We start from the raw sequence: 19,091 nt of genomic DNA on the forward strand, positions 1-19,091 counted from the left end.
CATATATATAATATTAACATATATTATTAAACATGTGTAATTAACTTCAGAATTTAATTTATTTCCTTATTCAGGTGTTGACTTCCAAGCTATGGGACCATTTCTCTGGCACTATTTCACGAAGAGGCACAGGTTGAGCCCAGAAAAGGGATTTTGACGGAGGAAAAATCTATTTCTGGGCGAGAGACCTGTGCCGCCCAGTGAACCCACCCATTGCTTTCCTCTCCCGAAATTGGCCCAAGATTGGCTGCTATGAGGAATGAGCGGGATCACGTGGGTGGAAGTAGTAGTAGCGGACAGTGGTGGGATGTAGAATGGCACCTCGTAGTAACGGGGGAATTTGTGAGGAGAGATCTAATTGGTACGAGACCTCTGACAGTGGTTTTTTCACGCCCCAGTTACTATACTGACACCCTATATGGGTGAGCGAGCTGGGTTCATCCCTAACATTCCAATGCAACTTTTTCTCTGGTAATATATAGCAGTTATATACCTCAGAAATTATGCTATAAGGAGCATTTAACTGAGCGGCACAGGTCTCTCACCCAGAAATAGATTTTTCCTCCGTAAATCCCTTTTTTATTGAGTTTTTTTATAAAAAAAACTTCAAATATTTATTATTTTGCCTTTTCGGAGTCATATTTCATCCGTAGGATCAGTGTCATAAGCATCATAATCCTGGAACACGTGTCGTAAACCTGGAATTAATTTCTAATGAATATAATTGAAAAGCGTCATAACTTCGGAACGTCGTAAGCCAAAACCTTTGTAAACTGGGGACTGCCTGTATATATTAACAAAGTCCACCAAACAAATTATATATAGGTTATTGTTTGGAAGGGGAATCCCCCTACAGAAGGATTTCAGATATCAAGTACCTATCTGAGGTTACTTCCCCTCTTCACTTTTTACTGGCACTGCCTGGGGTTACTTCCCCTCTTTGGTTTTTACAGGTACTAGGACCAGCATGAGAGTCAATGGACCCCTGTCACACAACAAAACTGTCCAGAGACATTTGCTTCTGGCATTCCTTTAAAATTTGCCTGAAAGAGACCACGGCATTGTCATTTAAGTTGTTGGAGACAGGATTACATCTTTGTTGGGATAATGATTCTCTACAAAATCTTTTACATGTCCTTAATCACTGAAGTAGGCACATTATGTATGCCCGTTCTCTTTCATTTTTCTAACCAGCCTCTGCAGACCTTAAATTCACTAACAGCAGCACTTATAAGAATATTCTTACTGTGATCAGCATGCAACACCCTCCAACACTTTGCTACGAGTTGTTTGTCAAATTATAGTGTTTCTCGCCATTTTTATAGAAGGCCTGGCACTTTAATTTTCTTTGGACCCATGATGGCCTATTTACCAGTTGCACTCAAATAAAAAAAGCATAAAAATGCTCAAAAAACAACAAAAACAAAAGTAGAGTAGGTCACGAGAGAACACGGGATGCTTTGTTTGGACACTCGGTACGGGCCTAGTCACATGGTGGGCGCAGGAAGGAGTGTTTCCGAGTATACAAAACCTGAGACAAAATTTTGTTGGAAAAAGTCTACTAAAACTGAATTGTACTAAAACCAGGGCATACGAAAACTGAGGTTCTAACTGTAAATAGGATGAAATAAACCTTTGTACGTCTCTGTCCGTTTCCCTTAACCCATAATGCACCAATGTAGTCCACATCTGTGGTATTAAAAGGTTGCCTACATTAGACCTATAACTCAGGTAATGGAGGAACCACATTGAGACTATATAGCCTCCCATGCATTCTCCTACAAATAACATAGTGGTGTAACATACTCTTAGTTAGTTGCGTGATCTGTAGGATCCAGAACTCCTGCCTGACACTCACCACAGTTGCACTTTTACCTATATGAGCGTTAGCATCATGATGTTCTTTAATAATTCCCCAAGTAACATATCAACTCTTCGGCAATAGTACTGGAAATTTAGCAGCTTCGGGTAATTGGGCGTGCTCTAGTTTACCCTTACATCTTATTATTCCGTTGTCCAGGTAAAGATTCAACTGATGTACGAGAGCTAGTTTAGATTTTCTTACCCCCCTCATCAAAATCACAATTTTTTAAAGTAAATTGTATTTTTCCTAACTAGCATATAAACCTGAGGTCCTTTACATTAGGAATACCTTCAGCAAAGCTGGTAAACAGCTGCTAGACTTTGTAGCATGGTAGTTTGAACTACCACCCGGGTGGGGGAGGGTGTACACATTCCACTTTCTTTTGACCCAGGAATAACAGAATGAGGGGTGGCGTGAGATGGGCGACCTCGGGTTTGTATGGTTAGGAAAAATACAATTTACTTTAAAGAATTTATTTGTTCCTACACGGTAAACAAACCATCAGTCCTTACATTAGGAAGACTTATACTTGGAGGGAGGATTATGATATACGTCACCTGAGCTGACTGGAGGTAGGTCACCTTGATTTGAACCTTGGTCTTAAGAGCTAGGGAATGAATCGCACATCTGATGAATTGATCAGAATATGTGAACTGCGAGACCATCAGATATCCGGGCTTTCTCTCTCACTTCTAATCCTTCTCTCTTCTACTTTCTCTTCTTTTTCCTGAATCCTTTCATCCAATCTCTACTTTCTCTTCTTTTTCCTGAATCCTTTCATCCAATCTCTATAAATTTTTATTCCTCATTTTTTACTGCTTTTGTTGACAATTTGGAATGGACCTGACCAAGCTTTGACAGTCCTTCTGATTTGAGGGAAGGTGTGGTTGGATGGCATTCCTCCTCACCCATAGAACTGGGGTACCTGACGTGTTCGAGCAAGGGGAAACGTTTGTTAAACTCCGCACTCTGTGCTTTGCCCGATCTCGACAGACTGACAACTCCCAAGGCACTGGGTATTGGGTGTATATCTGGGTTGGACCCTTAGGGTGCCATATCACCCTCTAATTGTGGCTCCATGGTGGGTATGGGGCCAACCTGGATGCATGGTCATACCATAGCCACATGGATTTATATTCTTCCCCCCCTCTGTTGATGACTCTCGCTTGAATGAGGATTCCGCCTTTTGCCTTCTACTTGACCAAACACCAGGGTGTAAGTACTTGTGGTATAAATTCATCCAGGAGAGGCTCTTTTGAATTTCATGTCGCAAGAAATTGGTATGTCTGCTGGATCCCAGCTATGTCGGAATTTGCGGGAATGAGGAGGCAGATAGATATGCTAAGTAAGCGGTTAAAAGTCATTTGTATCAGGTAACCAAAGTGCCACATGTTGATATGAAACAGACTCATCAAGTCGTACATCTTGAAGAAGTGGTAAGAGAGATGGTCCTCTTCTCTCTCAGCCAACAACAATAAGAAGACAAAGAAAACCATAGAAAAATGGCCCTCCTCTTTTCAAAAAGAGAACAGAAATTGTTTTGGGGCAACTTTGCATAGGTTATAGCAGATAACCCATATGGCTCTTTTAGAAGATGGCAGTGTGCCAGTGTGTGTTCGGTGCATTGTGTAAATTATAGAGAAGAGAGGCAGTGATTCCCTCTTCTCTTGCTGATATTCTAGACACAGCAGATAAGCCTGCACTAGTCATTTTTAAAATATATTGATTTTTTATGAAATTTAGTAGCATGAAAAATTTTAACATTAATTTTTTTTCATAGTCAACATTTCAAGTACCTAATTATTTGTTATTATTTTTAATTAAGGTGTAAATGGTGTTAAATGAGTGTGTGCATGTCAGATATTTTTTTTAATTGTAATTTCAGCTAGGTGATTTTTCAATTATGGTGTAAATGGTTTTGAATGAGAGCGTATGTCTTAGTTTTAATTGCTATGTATCATTAGATGGTCTTAGTTTTAATTGTTGTGTGTCATTGTATATTTTCAATTGCAGTTTTAATTGATCAGTTGTATTCAAGACATTAATTGATTCATATATTCATTCATTTAATCCATTTCATTCAATCAGCCTGTCAGAGAAGATCCTTTGCTGCCTGGCAGAGAGAAAAGGAATGAGTGCCTCCCTGCATTTGAATCTACATACGTACATATACATCAGTGCGGTGGTATTGTCCGCGTGGACTACCACTGTCTTGTAAGTCATGTTCGAGAAGCACTGAAGACCTAGGTGAATTGCCTTTAACTCCCCGACACTGATACAAAGGTTCCATTCTTCTGGGAACCTGACTTCCCAAAAGGGTTCCCCAACTTAGATCGGAGGCATCTGAGTAAAAATCTAGGTTGGAGCTCGGAGGAAGAAGAGACTTTCTCTACAAGTCTTCCTTCGGACAGCTACCATTGGGGGTCCAACTTGATTTCCTGAGTCATGGGTAACAAGACAGAGTTTGGTTTGGTTTTCCTGTCCCAGTTTGTTTAAAAGAGGTCAAAAAAGTGTTTGAAAATTGCAGTGGCCTGGGACCATCATAAGTGGCTGGCATGGTATTGGGGGGAAGAAGCATAGGAAGCATTCTTGCTCTCCTCTGGTAGTGGTTTCAGTTATATAATTATGTATTTGTTACGTTAATTATAAGAAAATTGTATTTTCATAACAAAATTGAGTTTCATATATAGTACTTACAGAACCAGAGCCTTCCCTCCTCCCCTCTCATGGACATAAGATCAGGACTCGTCACCTACACTACACTATTGAAGCACTACCATAATTTTTAAATAAAACTACATCTATGTAATTACTTGTTAAGTAAATATGGAACTTAATTTTATTATGAAAATATGATTTTTCTGTATTTCATTTGCTAGCAGCACAGTCCATAGGATTTATATGTGTGTTTGTGTGAGTATTTAGGACAGTGTTCTAAAGATAAGTCATGAGGACATTAAATATTTGCTAGCAGTTTTTCCCAGTAGGTGTTTTGTAATTGCAAGTTTGATGTGCTCTAGTGCGTGTGTGTAGGTAGATTTGCCAGTCAAGATGTTAGGGTCATTTCTGGCCTGATTTTATAGAGCCCACCATCATCTGTAGCATTTGTTAAGGAAAGGTTTTTCTCTGGATCATACCTATTTGCCAGGAGTGGTCACTGGTATAGGGAATCACTTCCAGAGTAGGAATAAGGAGAGGAGATGTCACAAGTGTTCAGTAAGTGACAAAGGTGCTTCTTCAGCCTGATACTCCATTTTCCTGACATGCTAAACCTCCCTCTCTTGAGTGATAATGCTATTTCCAGTAGGAAGCACCTCTTGTCAGATTATGTCCTGGCTGTGCTGTAGGTTGTTGTCTACTTCACAGGTTTTGCTAGCACTGCTGCTGCTACCATTGGGCCTTTTCCACTGTCAAATCACTCTTCAGTGGGGACAATTTTCACTTCCATTATGAATTCAATTTGTTCTATAATTCAGGTTGAGGTTCACAGCCTAATTGGTGCAACTCCCTTTGTATCTGTTCAGTCCTCTTGCATTCATGTAGCAGATGATAGCTTTGCATGGCAGGCGCTTGTCCTCTCTTGATGATCGTCTGTCACAAAATAGGAGGAAGTCCCTGTCAGACTTCAGTATGATTCTGCTGCTGGTCATTGTCACCATTTTGATTTGTATCAAGAATCCCAATGATCAACCACAAGGCCTTCCCCAATACCTACCACAATATTGAACACTCACTCAATTGTGCTTTTTCCAGAACCCCTTCCATAACTTATACACCAGTGTGCCTATCTGCCAGTGCTCCCAGATTTGTTGATTGATTGATTATGAAATTTGGGTCTTGAGGACCAAGTGCCAGAGCCCATCAGGATTATTCAGCTGTTGATTGCCAGCCAGGAACAAGCTTGCCAATGCCCTCCAGAGCATTGTTTCTGCAAAGTTTACTTCTCATCAAAATCATGGTGATTTAGTCTTCAAATGAGATCACCTTTTTGATTTGTGAGCAACCAATTCTCTCCTAGCAGAAGATAGCAAGCCTCGAGATATTGCTAATTAGGCATTTGGTCACCTCCCTAGGTCTTCCTTCATATGGTTTCCTGCCTTTTAGCTAATATTGACAAAGTGGGATTCAGTGCTGAGGAGCCTCTCCGGCTTATCTTTAGACTTGAAGGCCCTCAAGGTCCCCAACATGGATCCTGCACCGAGGCAGTGTTAATCTTTCTGGTTACCAGTACTTCACACCAGAAAAGAGAAGTAGGATTGGCTATTTAAATGGTTGCTGTGTCCTAAACAGTCAACAGAATCCTCAGACTCTTTCTACTTACCCATCTGTGACCCCCTTCCTAGAACTCAGTAGCCACACTTTAGGCGAGGCAGAACAGGCTAGTTTCCTTTTAGGTCTCCAAGCATGGGAGGAAGAGGAGGAAATAAGAAAAGTACCAACCCTCAGACCAGTAGTCTCAATGAGGTTGGTCTAGAAATTTTGGGGAGTTGAGAAAAGATTTGAACAAAGGTTGGGTTATGAGAAATCTGCAAGATAGCCATAAATTTATATATACAGAGGCAAATACCCTACCACTGACCCAGCCAGTTGCATTGAAGGACTGGGCGTGTCATGTTGTTCTACCTAGAAAAGCTGCTCTGCAATCATTTTCAGTCGAAGTTCTCTCCAGTTATAGCCTAGTTTATGGTCTCCAGCAGTATAGCCGGACACCTCATTGCTTATAATAAATACTCTCATATCTACATTGGTGACATGATCAGAACCATGTAGTAGGGGTTCCATTAGCTTCAGTACCGAAAATCCTGATTTTTGGATGCTTTTGAGTTAAGGGTGGAGCGCTCTTCTGGATTTACATGCTTTATGAACTTGGTTGCAGCAGCAGCACTAAGGCAAGATCTTCAAGAACTTTACAGCAGTAGGACAAGACCAACAGTTTCAGTAAATTGTATGCTGCAGGACGAAGACAAAAGCTTACGGAACTTAGCTGCAGAAGGGAAAATTGAGAAATTGTACCCTGTCTGATTAAACTACAAATCACAAGACATGGTTTGCCAGATCATAAAATCAGTGCCACAGCGCCATGTATTACAGTGTCTTTCTTTCTCACTTGACAACAGTTCTTGCTGATCAGGCTTCATTATCATCAGTTTGTGCATATTTAGGTTGACTAACAGACACTTTCAGACAACTTCTGTTAAACTAATTTACTTTTTTTTTTTTTTAAGTTACACTAAGACTGCAGTGTTTTCAGATGACTTCCGTTAAACTCACACCAACACTGCAGTGTGGGAAACCTGATCTCTGTGGTGTGCTGTATAGATGGAACCAAAGGATCTTTGGCAGTGTCCTTTCAGTCTCGTGCATTGTATTGTCTTTTACTCAAGTCTGTTTTAACTTGGCTATCTTTTATTTTACCTTTTACCTTGAGGTTTTCACCTTATGGTTTTCACCAAATCGGTGAAAATCTTTAGGGCACTCATGTGATAATTGAAGTATAAACCCAAGGTTCTAGTAAGGCAATGTATATTGTTCCCAGATATATGTAATGTTTTGTTTCCCAGATACAACATATGTAGTACATACTAGTAATTCATTATAAACTTCGCAGGTTCAAATTAATTATCAAAAACTTAGACTTAGTTTAATAACAAACTGATGAAATTTACATAAATCATATTCACCAAATTAAAATATAACATGGTTTTCACAATATTTACAAAAAATGTTTATATATTTGGTCTGGAGAAGCAAGAAGCTGAAAACATTCTGAATATAGTATACCCAAAAGGTCCCAATCAGAAAAGATGTCAAAAACACACATCTTCAAAGTAACGGTTTTCTTTGGTTAAAACTCGAGAGCTTACTTATCTGCGAAACTCGAGCACTGAAGTAACAAGATAGGAATTCTAACACCTGATAAAAGAGTATTTTCCTTCCACAAAATTGCTTCAATTTTTTTTTTTTTTATTATTGGTTTTTATCTTTTTTTTTATTTTTTTAAATTTTTCTATTTTAGTGGGGATATGGGGGATAAGGCTCAACATTACTCAGATCAAATCTTCCGTTCTGAATCTCTCGTCCTCTGTAAAAAGCATTGCATCCCTTTTCTTGTGTGTGATATCAAGCACATATTTAGTTCTAAACTGGTACACTTATCACTATATTTTTCTACAGAATCGGTACTTCGTTTTAAGTATGGTTTGCCACGTACACATAGCTACACAACGGGCAAAAATTTTCAAAATCGGAGAAACTTCGAGCACCAGTGCCAAAAGAGAATGTCCAATATATACACTGTATATACATAAGGTAACTATATGAAGCTCATATTTTATACTAAAGCTTTTTTTTTCTTTTTTTTTTATAAATCTGGACAGTTTATGCCAAAGTACCTTTGGCAGTCGTCCTCCCGGACTTTTATCACTATAGATGCCTTCAAGTAATAGAACTCAAGTCACCAGTTATAATATGCAAGGTGCTGCTTTGCATATATATCCTCGCTTTCTTCAGCATATAATAACATCAACTTAAGCATAAAACTTGTAAAATGAACCAGCTTGGCAAAAACGTGAATGCTATCGGATGTCTCACCCTTTGAGGTAACCTGGTGCTGTAGATTTCCTAGCAATACATCACATATAACAATCCAAGATAACCTGTTAAATTATACAAAGAGCTGATGTACTTCACTGGAATTTTATGTACAACAAACCATCTAACTTTCAAATATTTACCGCTATTGTAACAATCCCAAAGTGCACCAGTGACATCTACATAAAAAGTCTTACTTTTGCGCCAAAACATGCGACCATTGAACGTCTCAAGGATCAAAGTTCAAGATATAATCCTTTAAAATTCCAGGAAGAGGGAGCTTATTCACATTCTGGGCCGTTCTCCTTTCTAAAGAATCATATATTATGACTCTGCAGATCTGCTTCAAAGTTCTTGGTTTTGTATAAAGTTCCCTGGAAGTAAAAAATATCTTTAAAACACATTACAAATAGCTACATACCTCTCATTATCATCTAGGAAGTACAGAGGATATATAATGACTCAAGTCTGAAAATTATCAGATACAAATGGTAACCGAGATCTACGGTTAAGTGAACCTATCAATTTAGGAACAAATTCCCTGCCTTCTGGCTAGCCTAGAAATCTGGCTCTGTATTCATGCAAGAGCAATTACACAAAAAAATTCATAACTAGCACCTCACATTTTTATACTTGTTGGATACAACATACTCCAGTAAAACAAAAAGAAAAAAAACAAACACTTGCAAGTAACATGTTTGTTTTTACTTTGTCTTCTTGTAAAAGCTATACTTAGTGTACAATTAAATTTTATTTACTTGCTGTACAGTATTAAATTTATGCTTAAAAGGTAATTTTGAAGTAAAAGCTTCACTTTACTTTGTTCATCTAATTTCATATGTTTAGATATTCAAGGATAATGTGATGGACCATGCTCGTTTCACTGAATAAGTGTAATTACACTTGTAGGCATGCTACTAAACAGGAAATCACTGTTACCAGTAATTGAACATACAGAAACAAGAAGTAATTTCCCCAAGCTTCTTTGTTTCATTCTGAGAGAATGAGCTCTGAAATTCCAAGGTCTATGGTTAAACATTGCAATCACTTTCTCTTGCATTCATACTTCAGAATAGGAAATCATCAATAATCCAACACAAGTTCCACGAAAGAATTCTTTTCTCAAAACTGACTGCACCATACTTCTTTGTTTCAGAGTGCAAACTGGGGTTCTGAAATACTATGACCCGTGGCTAAAAGTGTGATTGTCACGAGAGTTCAAAACGTCACTGTTACACCATCACATAATGAAATTTGGCAATTCTGGCTCCGACTAAAATGTTGTCTTCAAGGTATTGTTAAACTCAAGACGGTGTGTTATGTATTTTGACTAACATACTGAATTTAAGGCATTGTTGTTTACATCATTTAACATCCAAAGTAAGATTTTGTGATGTATTAGCATCAAGGAATCAGATAATGGATACACTCCAGTACTCTAATCACTTTCTACTGAACAGCACCCTGGTTCTTGTGGTTCTTCAAGCATGTGAACTACTACAAATCACTTTTTACTGAACAGCGCCTTAGTTCTCGTGGTTCTTCGCACATGTGAACAACTGCATTATGGTTTGTCAAGTGAATAATACCAACATTTCTGATTTCTACAACTTTCTCTCAACTCCACAAAAAAAGCCTTCAGTGAGCCTAGATTAGGTACTGGCATTTGGCTAAACATGCCATTGGTGTCAGGTCTTTATAAAAACTAATTGAAGCATTTTAAATTAAAAAATTCAACGTATTTGCAGACAGACTGCATCAGTGGCTTAAATGCTTCCCCTTCAACATGTTTGTGCTAGAGTAGTTACAAAACACTTAATTCCACAGAGTTGCTCTTGATTTTTTTAAGTATTATCAGTATAACTTTAGGTTTTGAGACTAATTTGTAATATCTAAACATTGGTAATGCAAAAATTAACCCAAACTAAAAATATCTTAACACAATGCCTCTATGAAATTTCATTCTTCAGCAAAAGTTGTAACACCACATTTTGCAGTTATATGCAATTTAAACCAACTAATATAGAAACTTACCTAAGGACTTGCGTAAGGGGCCGCTTCATGGGAACAAGAGAAGTTTGGGTATAAAGGATTTTTAGGCACTGGTGAAGTTCCTTGTGATCCATCGCTAGGTAATACAAGTGAAGGAGTCGTGCAAATCTTTGGTCTGGATCAATCAGAAGTTCTTCTTTCCTAATTAGCAGCTGCACATAGTAGTACAATACCTGTAATGTTGAGGTTCAAGTTATAAGCTTGTCACTGCCTCTACAGTTTAACCCTTGAACGCTGAAGTGGTATTTTAAAAATCGTCTCCTGTATGCCGGCGGTGTTCATGAGTGAGCGCCGAAGCAGAAAAAAATTTTTTTTGCAAAAAAATCACAGCATGCTTAGTTTTCAAGATTAAGAGTTCATTTTTGGCTCCTTTTTTTGTCATTGCCTGAAGTTTAGTATGTAACCATCAGAAATGAAAAAAATATCATTATCATATATAAAAATTGGGATATATGACAGCGCAAAAAAAAATTTCATATATAATTGTATACAAATCGCGCTGTGAGCAAAATGGTTAAAGCTAACGAGTTAATTTTTTTTCCATTGTATTGTATTGTACACTAAATTGCGATCATTTTGGTATATAACACATTGTAAACGATCAAAGCAACACAGAGAAAATATTATCACAAAATGATGCATGAATTCGTAACGAGCCAACATAAAAAAAAGCAGTTTTCAAAAATTCACCATAAATTGAAATACTGCGCTAGAGACTTCCCGTTTGTTGCAAAATGAAGGTAATTGATTGAATATTACTAGACTGTAAGTGTTGTAGCTTACAATTGCAGTTTTCGACCATTTCAGTCAAGTTGATCGAAGGACGAACTTTTTCAATTTATCGTTATTTATATGAAAATATTTCAAAACTGATAAAAGCTACAACCATGGGTTGTTTTAGTTGTATTCTACATGAAATTGCGCACATTTTCATATATAAAACTTTATGTAACAACTAATTTAAAATGGTGCAAACATTACGACAATCGGACAACAAATTTTTGTTTTTTTCGGAAGAGTTACCGCGCAGACGTAAGGAAAAAGTTTATTTCATAAATTCACCATAAATCAAAATATTGTTGCAAAATAAAGGTAAATAATTGAATATTACTAGAATGTAAGAGTTTTAGCTTACAATTGCGTTTTTTGACCATTTCGGTCAAGTCAAAGTTGACCGAAGGTTGAAATTTTGGCACTTATCGTTATTTATATGAAAATATTTCAAAACTGATAACAGCTACAACCATGGGTTGTTTTTTGTTGTATTCTACATGAAATTGCACACATTTTCATATATAAAACGCTATGTAATGGCTAATTTAAAATGGTGCAAACATTACGACAATCGGAGACAAAAATTTCTGACTTTTTTCGGAAGTTACAGCACAGACGTAAGGAAATTTTTTTTTTTTTTTTTTTTTTTTTTTTTTTTTTTATAAATTCACCATAAATCGAAATATTGTGCTAGAGACTTCCAATTTGTTGAAAAATAAAGGTAAATGATTGAATATTACTAGAATGTAAGAGTTTTAGCTTACAATAGCGTTTTATTACCATTTCGGTCGAGTCAAAGTTGACCGAAGGTTGAAATTTTGGCACTTATCGTTATTTAAATGAAAATATTTCAAAACTGATAACAGCTACAACCACGGATTGTTTTTTGTTATATTCTACATGACATTGCACACATTTTCATATATAAAACACTATGTAACGGCTAATTTAAAATGGTGTAAACATTACGACAATCGGATGAAAAAATTTCTGACTTTTTTCGGAAGAGTTACCATTCAGACGTAAGGAAAATTTTTTTTTTTATATATATAATCGAAATATTGTGCATACGTTTTTATATATAAAACTTTATGTAATGGCTAATTTAAAATGGTGCAAACATTACGACAATCGGACAAAAAAATTTATGATTTTTTCGGAAGTTACCGCGCGGACGTAAGGTAAAAGTTTTTTTTCATAAATTCTCCATAAATTGAAATATTGTGCTAGAGACTTCCAATTTGTTGCAAAATGAAGGTAAATAATTGAATATTACTAGAATGTAAGAGTTTTAGCTTACAATTGCGTTTTTTGACCATTTCGGTAGTCAAAGTTGACCGAAGGTTGAAATTTTGGCACTTATCATTATTTAAAAGAAAATATTTCAAAATTGATAAAAGCTACAACATGAGTAGTTTTTTGTTGTATTCTACATGAAATTGCATACATTTTCATATATAATGCTCCATGTAACGACTAATATAAAATGGTGCAAAAATTATGTCAAAGTGACGAAATAATTTCTGAGATGTGTCGCTGATGCTTTTTAGTGCGAGAAGAAAGAAATTCCCGCTTGCGCGCCTGGGTGACGATTGTAAACAAAACAACGCCTTGATCTGTGAGCTCCCAGCATCCCCCAAGGCACGTGATTCAAAAGTTTTTGCCTAGTAGGCCTATAACTATTTTTCCGCTAATTTAAAAAAAAAAAATTTATATTGACGTACCATACGTTCAATCGGCACCCAGCAGACAATTTATATCGATGTTTAATACGTCCAATCAGCGTTAAAGGGTTAAAGAAGTACCTCTGTAAGACTTGTCCTATCACATAAGCTGGTAGTTTATCATCGACTTACTTTTTATTTCTTAATCTGGAAGTTATAAATTTTCAAAATCCAGATATTGATAATAAAAAATTAATTAATCACATTCATTTACAAGTATCCAAAAGGACAGACATTAATTTTTGTAAATGATTGAGCTAAAAGTTGGTATTTACAAATTACAATAACCTTCCACCCTTCAGGTTGTATAAGATGATGTGTGTGTGTGTTTTATGACTGCAGAAACCATCCATAATGAACAAATATAAACCATATCATCTTGACTAACTTGTGGTTCTTTAAAGTATTATAGTATCATAGTACCTTGGCTAACATGGTTTCTGAAATCTACATGTTTTTATATCTATCATATTATCATAACAGCTTTCTACTGATATCAGGAAATGATTAAAGCAACAGTCAATACTGCCTTACACCTTGTTCAGAATCTAAACTTATGGCCAGACAAGTTACATACCAGATTTTCAGAAAAATTCTCAAGGTTTGAACAAATCTTGAATAGAGCAAATACCTTATCATCAGGAATATTAAAACCTTTTGGTATACATAAATTACCAAGAAGGGGTCAACTTATCAATGAGTTCACCCTTCAAGTTTAGGTTTTCATCTTGCCAACTTCCTGGCCCTTCCTACTAGGTTTTGTCCTGCTAACATCTCTCTCAACTCATTTTCTGACTAACTTCTCCTCATTCCTCATCAAAAATAACAATGTCGAAAATTGTATTTTTCCTAACTATACAAACCTGAGGTCCTTTAACAATAGGAAGGTACTTAGCGGCAGCTGAACCGGCCGTAAGCTTCGAACAAGGGGGTTCGGTAGTTAACTACTTGTCCGGCAGTTGGCGGTCAGCCCGACTGCGAGGAGAGGAGTCACTTTGCTTTAGGCCCAGGAAATGCAGAGTAAGGGGTGGCATGAGGTGGGACTATGTGTAAAGGACCTCAGGTTTGTATAGTTAGAAAAAATACAATTTTTGACAAATTGTTATTTGTTCCGATACGTAAACAAACCCTCGGTCCTTTAACAATAGGAAGACTCACTTATTGGTGGGTGGAATCTGAGTCTTATGAACAGACTGGTATTCGTCCTACCTTGGTTCCCTCCCTGGTCGTAAGAGCAAAGGGAGGGATCCTAGCCTATGCCCAGCTGATCGGGGTGTGCACGCAGGATCAGTGGTCAGACTTCTGGACCAAATTTATAAATAGCAAAAACACAAGAACTAGTTCCTACTTCAAGAGCCAAAATGAAGTTATGGGTTTGTCTCTTGTTGGCTTCCACTTCCCCCCCCCCCCCTTTTTGGGGAGTGGTGGAAAAGTAGGGATAGGATGGAGCTCAGTCGTGTAGCTTACCTGCACCTGCTTCCTGTTCAGCGTACTGACGACCGTGGCCCTCTGCCCACAGGTCGAGGAGGAAGAGAAGCCAGTCACACTCTCTTTCACTCGTCCATCCATGCAGTCGCACAAGGATGTGATGCTGTTCTGTCCGCTCAGGTGCTGGGTAGACTACACAACTTGTTGAGCAGCCACCACGGGTCCCAAGGAAAAAGTGTCCAAGGACATGTGGGTAAATCCGAAGGTAGAAGAAAGTGAAGGTGGTCTGGTTGGCCCAAACCCCTGCCTTCAGAACCTCCGCCAGGTAGAAGTTCTTGCAGAACACAAGGGTTGGACCAATACCTCTGACTTCGTGAGCTCTTGGACGAAGGGTACGGGTGCCGTCACTACCATCCATGTCGTACGCCCTCCTGATCACCTCACGCAGCCAGAAAGAAAGTGTGTTCTAGGAAACTTCTTTCTTGGTAACCCCGGTGCTAATGAAGAGGCGTCGACACTCAGGCCTGAGGTGTCAAGTTCTCTTCAGATAACGCCGTAGCGCCCTCACAGGACAAAGCAGCATTTCATCCGCATCATTATCGGTGAAGTCCTTCAGGGAGGGGATCGTGAAAGACTCGAACCAGTCGTCAGGGACCAAAGGATTCTGAGTCTTCGCTACGAAGCTCGGGATGAAATTGAGCGTCACAGCTCCCCATCCCCTGGAATGCTTGACATTGAAGGAAAGACCATGAAGTTCCCCTACTCTCTTCACCAATGCCAGGGCCAGCAGGAAGAGGGTCTTGAGGGTCAGATCCCTGTCTGACGACTCTCGGAGTGGCTCGAAGGGTCTGAGTCAAACTACTAAGGACGAGAGTCACATCCCACCCTGGGGGCCTGAGTTCTCTGGGTGGGCAAGACCTCTCGAAGCTCTTCATAAGGAGATATCCACTCCTCGCTGTTTAAGGACTAGGGCTAAGGCAGCTCTGTATCCTTTAACTGCGGAGACAGAGAGGAGCTTCTCTCGGCGAAGGAACACGAGGATATCCACTACCTGCTGAATAGTGGCTCTGAGAGGAGAGAGACCCTGTCCACGACACCAACCACAGAAGACGGACCAATTTCCCTGGTATACAGCTGCAGAGGACTGTCTGAGGTACCCAGCCATCTCTGTTGCTGCGCGAAAAGCCTCTCGCTCGCAAGAGATGGTGGATAACAGCCAGCCGTGAAGACACAGGGACACGACCGACCGGTGGTACCATTCTAAGTGTGCTGGCACAGGAGGTTGTGCCAGGGGGGAATCTCTCTCGGTGCTTCGGCGGCAAGCAGAGCCAGCAGGTCCAGGTACCAAATGGCTTGTGGCCATTTGGGCGCCACAAGGACCATCCAAAGATTCAGGGTGATCAGCTCCCTGCCGATCACTTTGCGAATCAGACAGAACGGGGGGAAGGCATACTCGAAGAGATTGTCCCACAGGTGTTGAAGAGCGTCCTCTACAGCTGCCCATGGGTTCGGCACAACCGAGTAGAAAACCTGGAGTTTTCTGTTGTGCCAGGGGGGGAACAGATCTACGACTGGACGTCCCCACAGGTTGAAGGGACCACTCGGTTCTTATCACCTGACCCCGACGGCTGAGCTTGTCGGCGCTACCACATTCCTCTTGCCTGGAATGTAGCGGGCTGACAGCTCTACTGAGTGTGCCACGGCCCACTCATGCACCTGCAATTTCAACTGATGAAACGGGAGGGACACTAGGGCCCCCCTGTTTGTTAACGTATGCCACTACCGTGGTGTTGTCGCTCATCAACACCACTGAGTGTTCCACCAGACGATCTTTGAACTCTTGGAGAGCAAGGAACGCCACCTAGAGCTCCAGGACGTTGATGTGAAGGTGCCTGTCGTGATGGTTCCACACACCCACAGCCAGCAACTCCACCAGGTGTGTGCCCCATCCCTCGGTCGATGTGTCTGAGAACACAACATCTCCGGGGTGGGGGAGTGCGAAGAGGTACTCCTCTTACGAGGTTCCCGTCCTCCAGCCTCCAGGCTAGCTCTTGCCTCACCTCCTCCGTGAGGGACACGGGGAAGAAGGGAGGATCCCTTGCCTGTGACCAACACTACTTTAGTCTCCACTGAAGAGACCGCAGGTGAAGATGCCCGTGAGGGACTAGCTTCTCAAGAGGCGACAGGTGACCGATCACGACCTGCCACTGCTGAGCTGGCTGCTCCTGTAGGGACAGGAACCGTCCTGCTGATCCGCAAATCTGCGGGGAAGACTCGCCCTGCTACCGTGTCGATCAGCATGCCCATGTACTTCATCCTCTGCTTGGGCACTACGATCCCCAGATCACGGCAGAATTCGAGGAGTCGATCTCTGTCCTGTAGTAACTGTGAGCAGGAGCTCGCCAGGACCAACCAATCGTCGAGATACCTCAGAAGACGTATCCCTACTGAGTGGGCCCAAGCCGACACCAGCGTGAACACCTGTGGGGCGGTTGAGAGACCAAAACAAAGTGCCCTGAATTGGTACACCGTCCCGTCGAGGATGAAGCAGAGGTACTTCCTGGAGGATTGATGGATGGGTATCTGGAAATACACGCCCTTCAGATTCACAGAAAGCATGAAGTCGCTGGAAATACGCTTCCTTCAGATCCACAGAAAGCATGAAGTCATTCTCCCTGATGGAATAGAGCATTGACCGTGTTGTTTCCATCATGAACCGAGTCTGGCGAACGAATCGGTTCAAGGGAGAGAGACCTATCACCAGGCGCCAGCCCCCCAAGGACTTTTCCACCAGGAAAAGTTGACTGTAGAAGCCCGGTGACTGATCCCATACGATCTCCACAGCACGTCTGCTCAGCATGGCTTCTACTTCCTGCCGAAGCGCCACGTCCTTGGCCGAACCAGGAACGTACGTCTGCTGATGGACCAGGTTGGAGGTGAGGGGTGGCCGAAACTCAAAGGGTAGTAAATATCCCTCCCAAAGGACGTTCACTATCCAGGTCTCCGCTCCGAAGCGTTGCCATGTTGCCCAATGGCTCGCCAGGCAACCCCCCCACTTCCGAGCAGCAGGTGAGGGGGAATGCTGTCCCTAGCGTTTCCCTCCTCTCTTCAACTTCTTCTTCCCAGTTCCTCTTCGAGAGAAGGAGGCCTGGGAGGAGGGCTGGTTACGGTCACTCCTTACCGAAGAAGTTGAAGGCAGAGTCTTTCCTCTCGGCTTCGACGAAGCAATCGTCTTAGCCACAGAGGAGGCGCTAGCTAAACTCTTGGGCTTAGAGTTGCCCAGCCACCTTCGAGACTGCCTGGTGGACTAAACGGTCATACTCGTCAGTGCGCCGTTGTTCCACCGTAGCGTCCACCATCTCTGGGGAACAGAGAGGAGGAACTCTACACCGGTCCATTGTGAAGACCCAAAGCCGCCTCTCAGTCAGCCGCCCTGGTGACTCGAGTGAGGACAGCGTCCCTACGCCTCAGCACCAGGTTGGCCCACAGGTTAGCCGTCTGTTGGGCCAGATAGGAGATGGCCCTACCCCCAGACTGGCACAGTCTCACGAAAGCCGGGTCCCCTTCAGGAGTGATGTTTCCCCAGGAGGCCGCGGCTTTAGACACTGTGAGGGACCACAGGTCTAGCCATGAGACTGCTTGGAATGCTGCCATAGCGGTAGATTCCAAGGCAAGTGCCTCTTGCTGCAAGAACCAGAGGTTCTCCGACAGGAGCTGGTGCAGAGACACCCCCGGAGTTAGCCTAGCTAATTCCGGTTAAACTGTTTGGGCGGCAGAGGGTCCTCCGATGGCACGTAAAAGCGCCTCTGTCGCGGTAGAGGTGGGAGAAGGAGCTTGGTCGACCTGCCAGACCGAAGCGAACCCTCCTGTCCGGAGACGAGAGCGTCCACCTGGCTAAGCACACTGTCAGCCAAGGCTGATCGCGGCAGACCCATCGTCGTCCTGGGTTCCTTTTTGGATCCCCAGAACGACTCCAAACCTGATGTAGGCTCAGAAGGTGGAAGCGGCGATCCTTCCCCAAAAGTTGTTGTGCTGACGGATCAACGCAATAACCTCGGTGAACGACCTCTGGATCTCAGGAGTGACTACGTGCTGCAGAGACGGACCGTCAAGCCCATCCAGCGAGAACGCCTCCCGAGACCCTCCTCCTGCCACTTGCGCGTACGATTTGGTCGGTCCTAGGACCGTGCCAGGTTCGTAGGGCGTCGTGGTGGGATCGTGAGGAGAGCACCCCTTATGATCACTCCTGGTTGCCTCGCTCTTCCCGGTGTAGCCCGAGGAAGTTGAAGGGATGGGAGAGGTAGACCTGACGCTTCCCCCTCGCCCACCGGCAGAACCGGTGTGCTTGGGGGGATGCAGGGGGTTGCCAACCCATAGTGGCGATCAAGCTGCAGGCCTGGTTGAGCGGTTCTCACGGGGAGAGCGGCTGGACCGAGAACAGCGGTGACGGTCCCGAGCGTCAGGAGAGCTGCTGCTGGTCCCCCTCTCCACCCGGTCCCAGTAGAAGCGGCAGTCAGGGGACCGGCAGAGTCCGCTGTCGTGGTGGGAGCGAGGCCTGTCCTCACGCCGAGGCTGGTCCAGGCGACCGAGAGGACTGCTTCCTCGCCTCAGCCGGCAGCCGGTCTGGGATCATCGCATCAACCCTGGGTACCGGCGTA

General features: G+C 42.0%; 1 protein-coding gene across 2 annotated transcripts in view; it reads right to left on the reverse strand.

The window, feature by feature from the left end:
• Positions 1 to 7,491: 7,491 nt before the first annotated feature.
• Positions 7,492 to 19,091, reverse strand: part of LOC135203021 (ankyrin-3-like) — a 115,625-nt gene continuing 104,025 nt past the window's right edge. For both annotated transcript variants that reach the window (XM_064232590.1, XM_064232589.1), the window contains 2 exons: positions 10,490 to 10,680; positions 7,492 to 8,829 (listed from right to left, as the gene is read on the reverse strand). In XM_064232590.1, the coding sequence (XP_064088660.1) occupies positions 8,685 to 8,829; positions 10,490 to 10,680 (336 nt within the window). In that variant the 3' untranslated portion in view covers positions 7,492 to 8,684. The remainder of the gene's footprint in view (positions 8,830 to 10,489; positions 10,681 to 19,091) is intronic.

The sequence above is a fragment of the Macrobrachium nipponense genome, chromosome 33, assembly GCF_015104395.2.
Source record: "Macrobrachium nipponense isolate FS-2020 chromosome 33, ASM1510439v2, whole genome shotgun sequence".
Taxonomy (NCBI): domain Eukaryota; kingdom Metazoa; phylum Arthropoda; class Malacostraca; order Decapoda; family Palaemonidae; genus Macrobrachium; species Macrobrachium nipponense.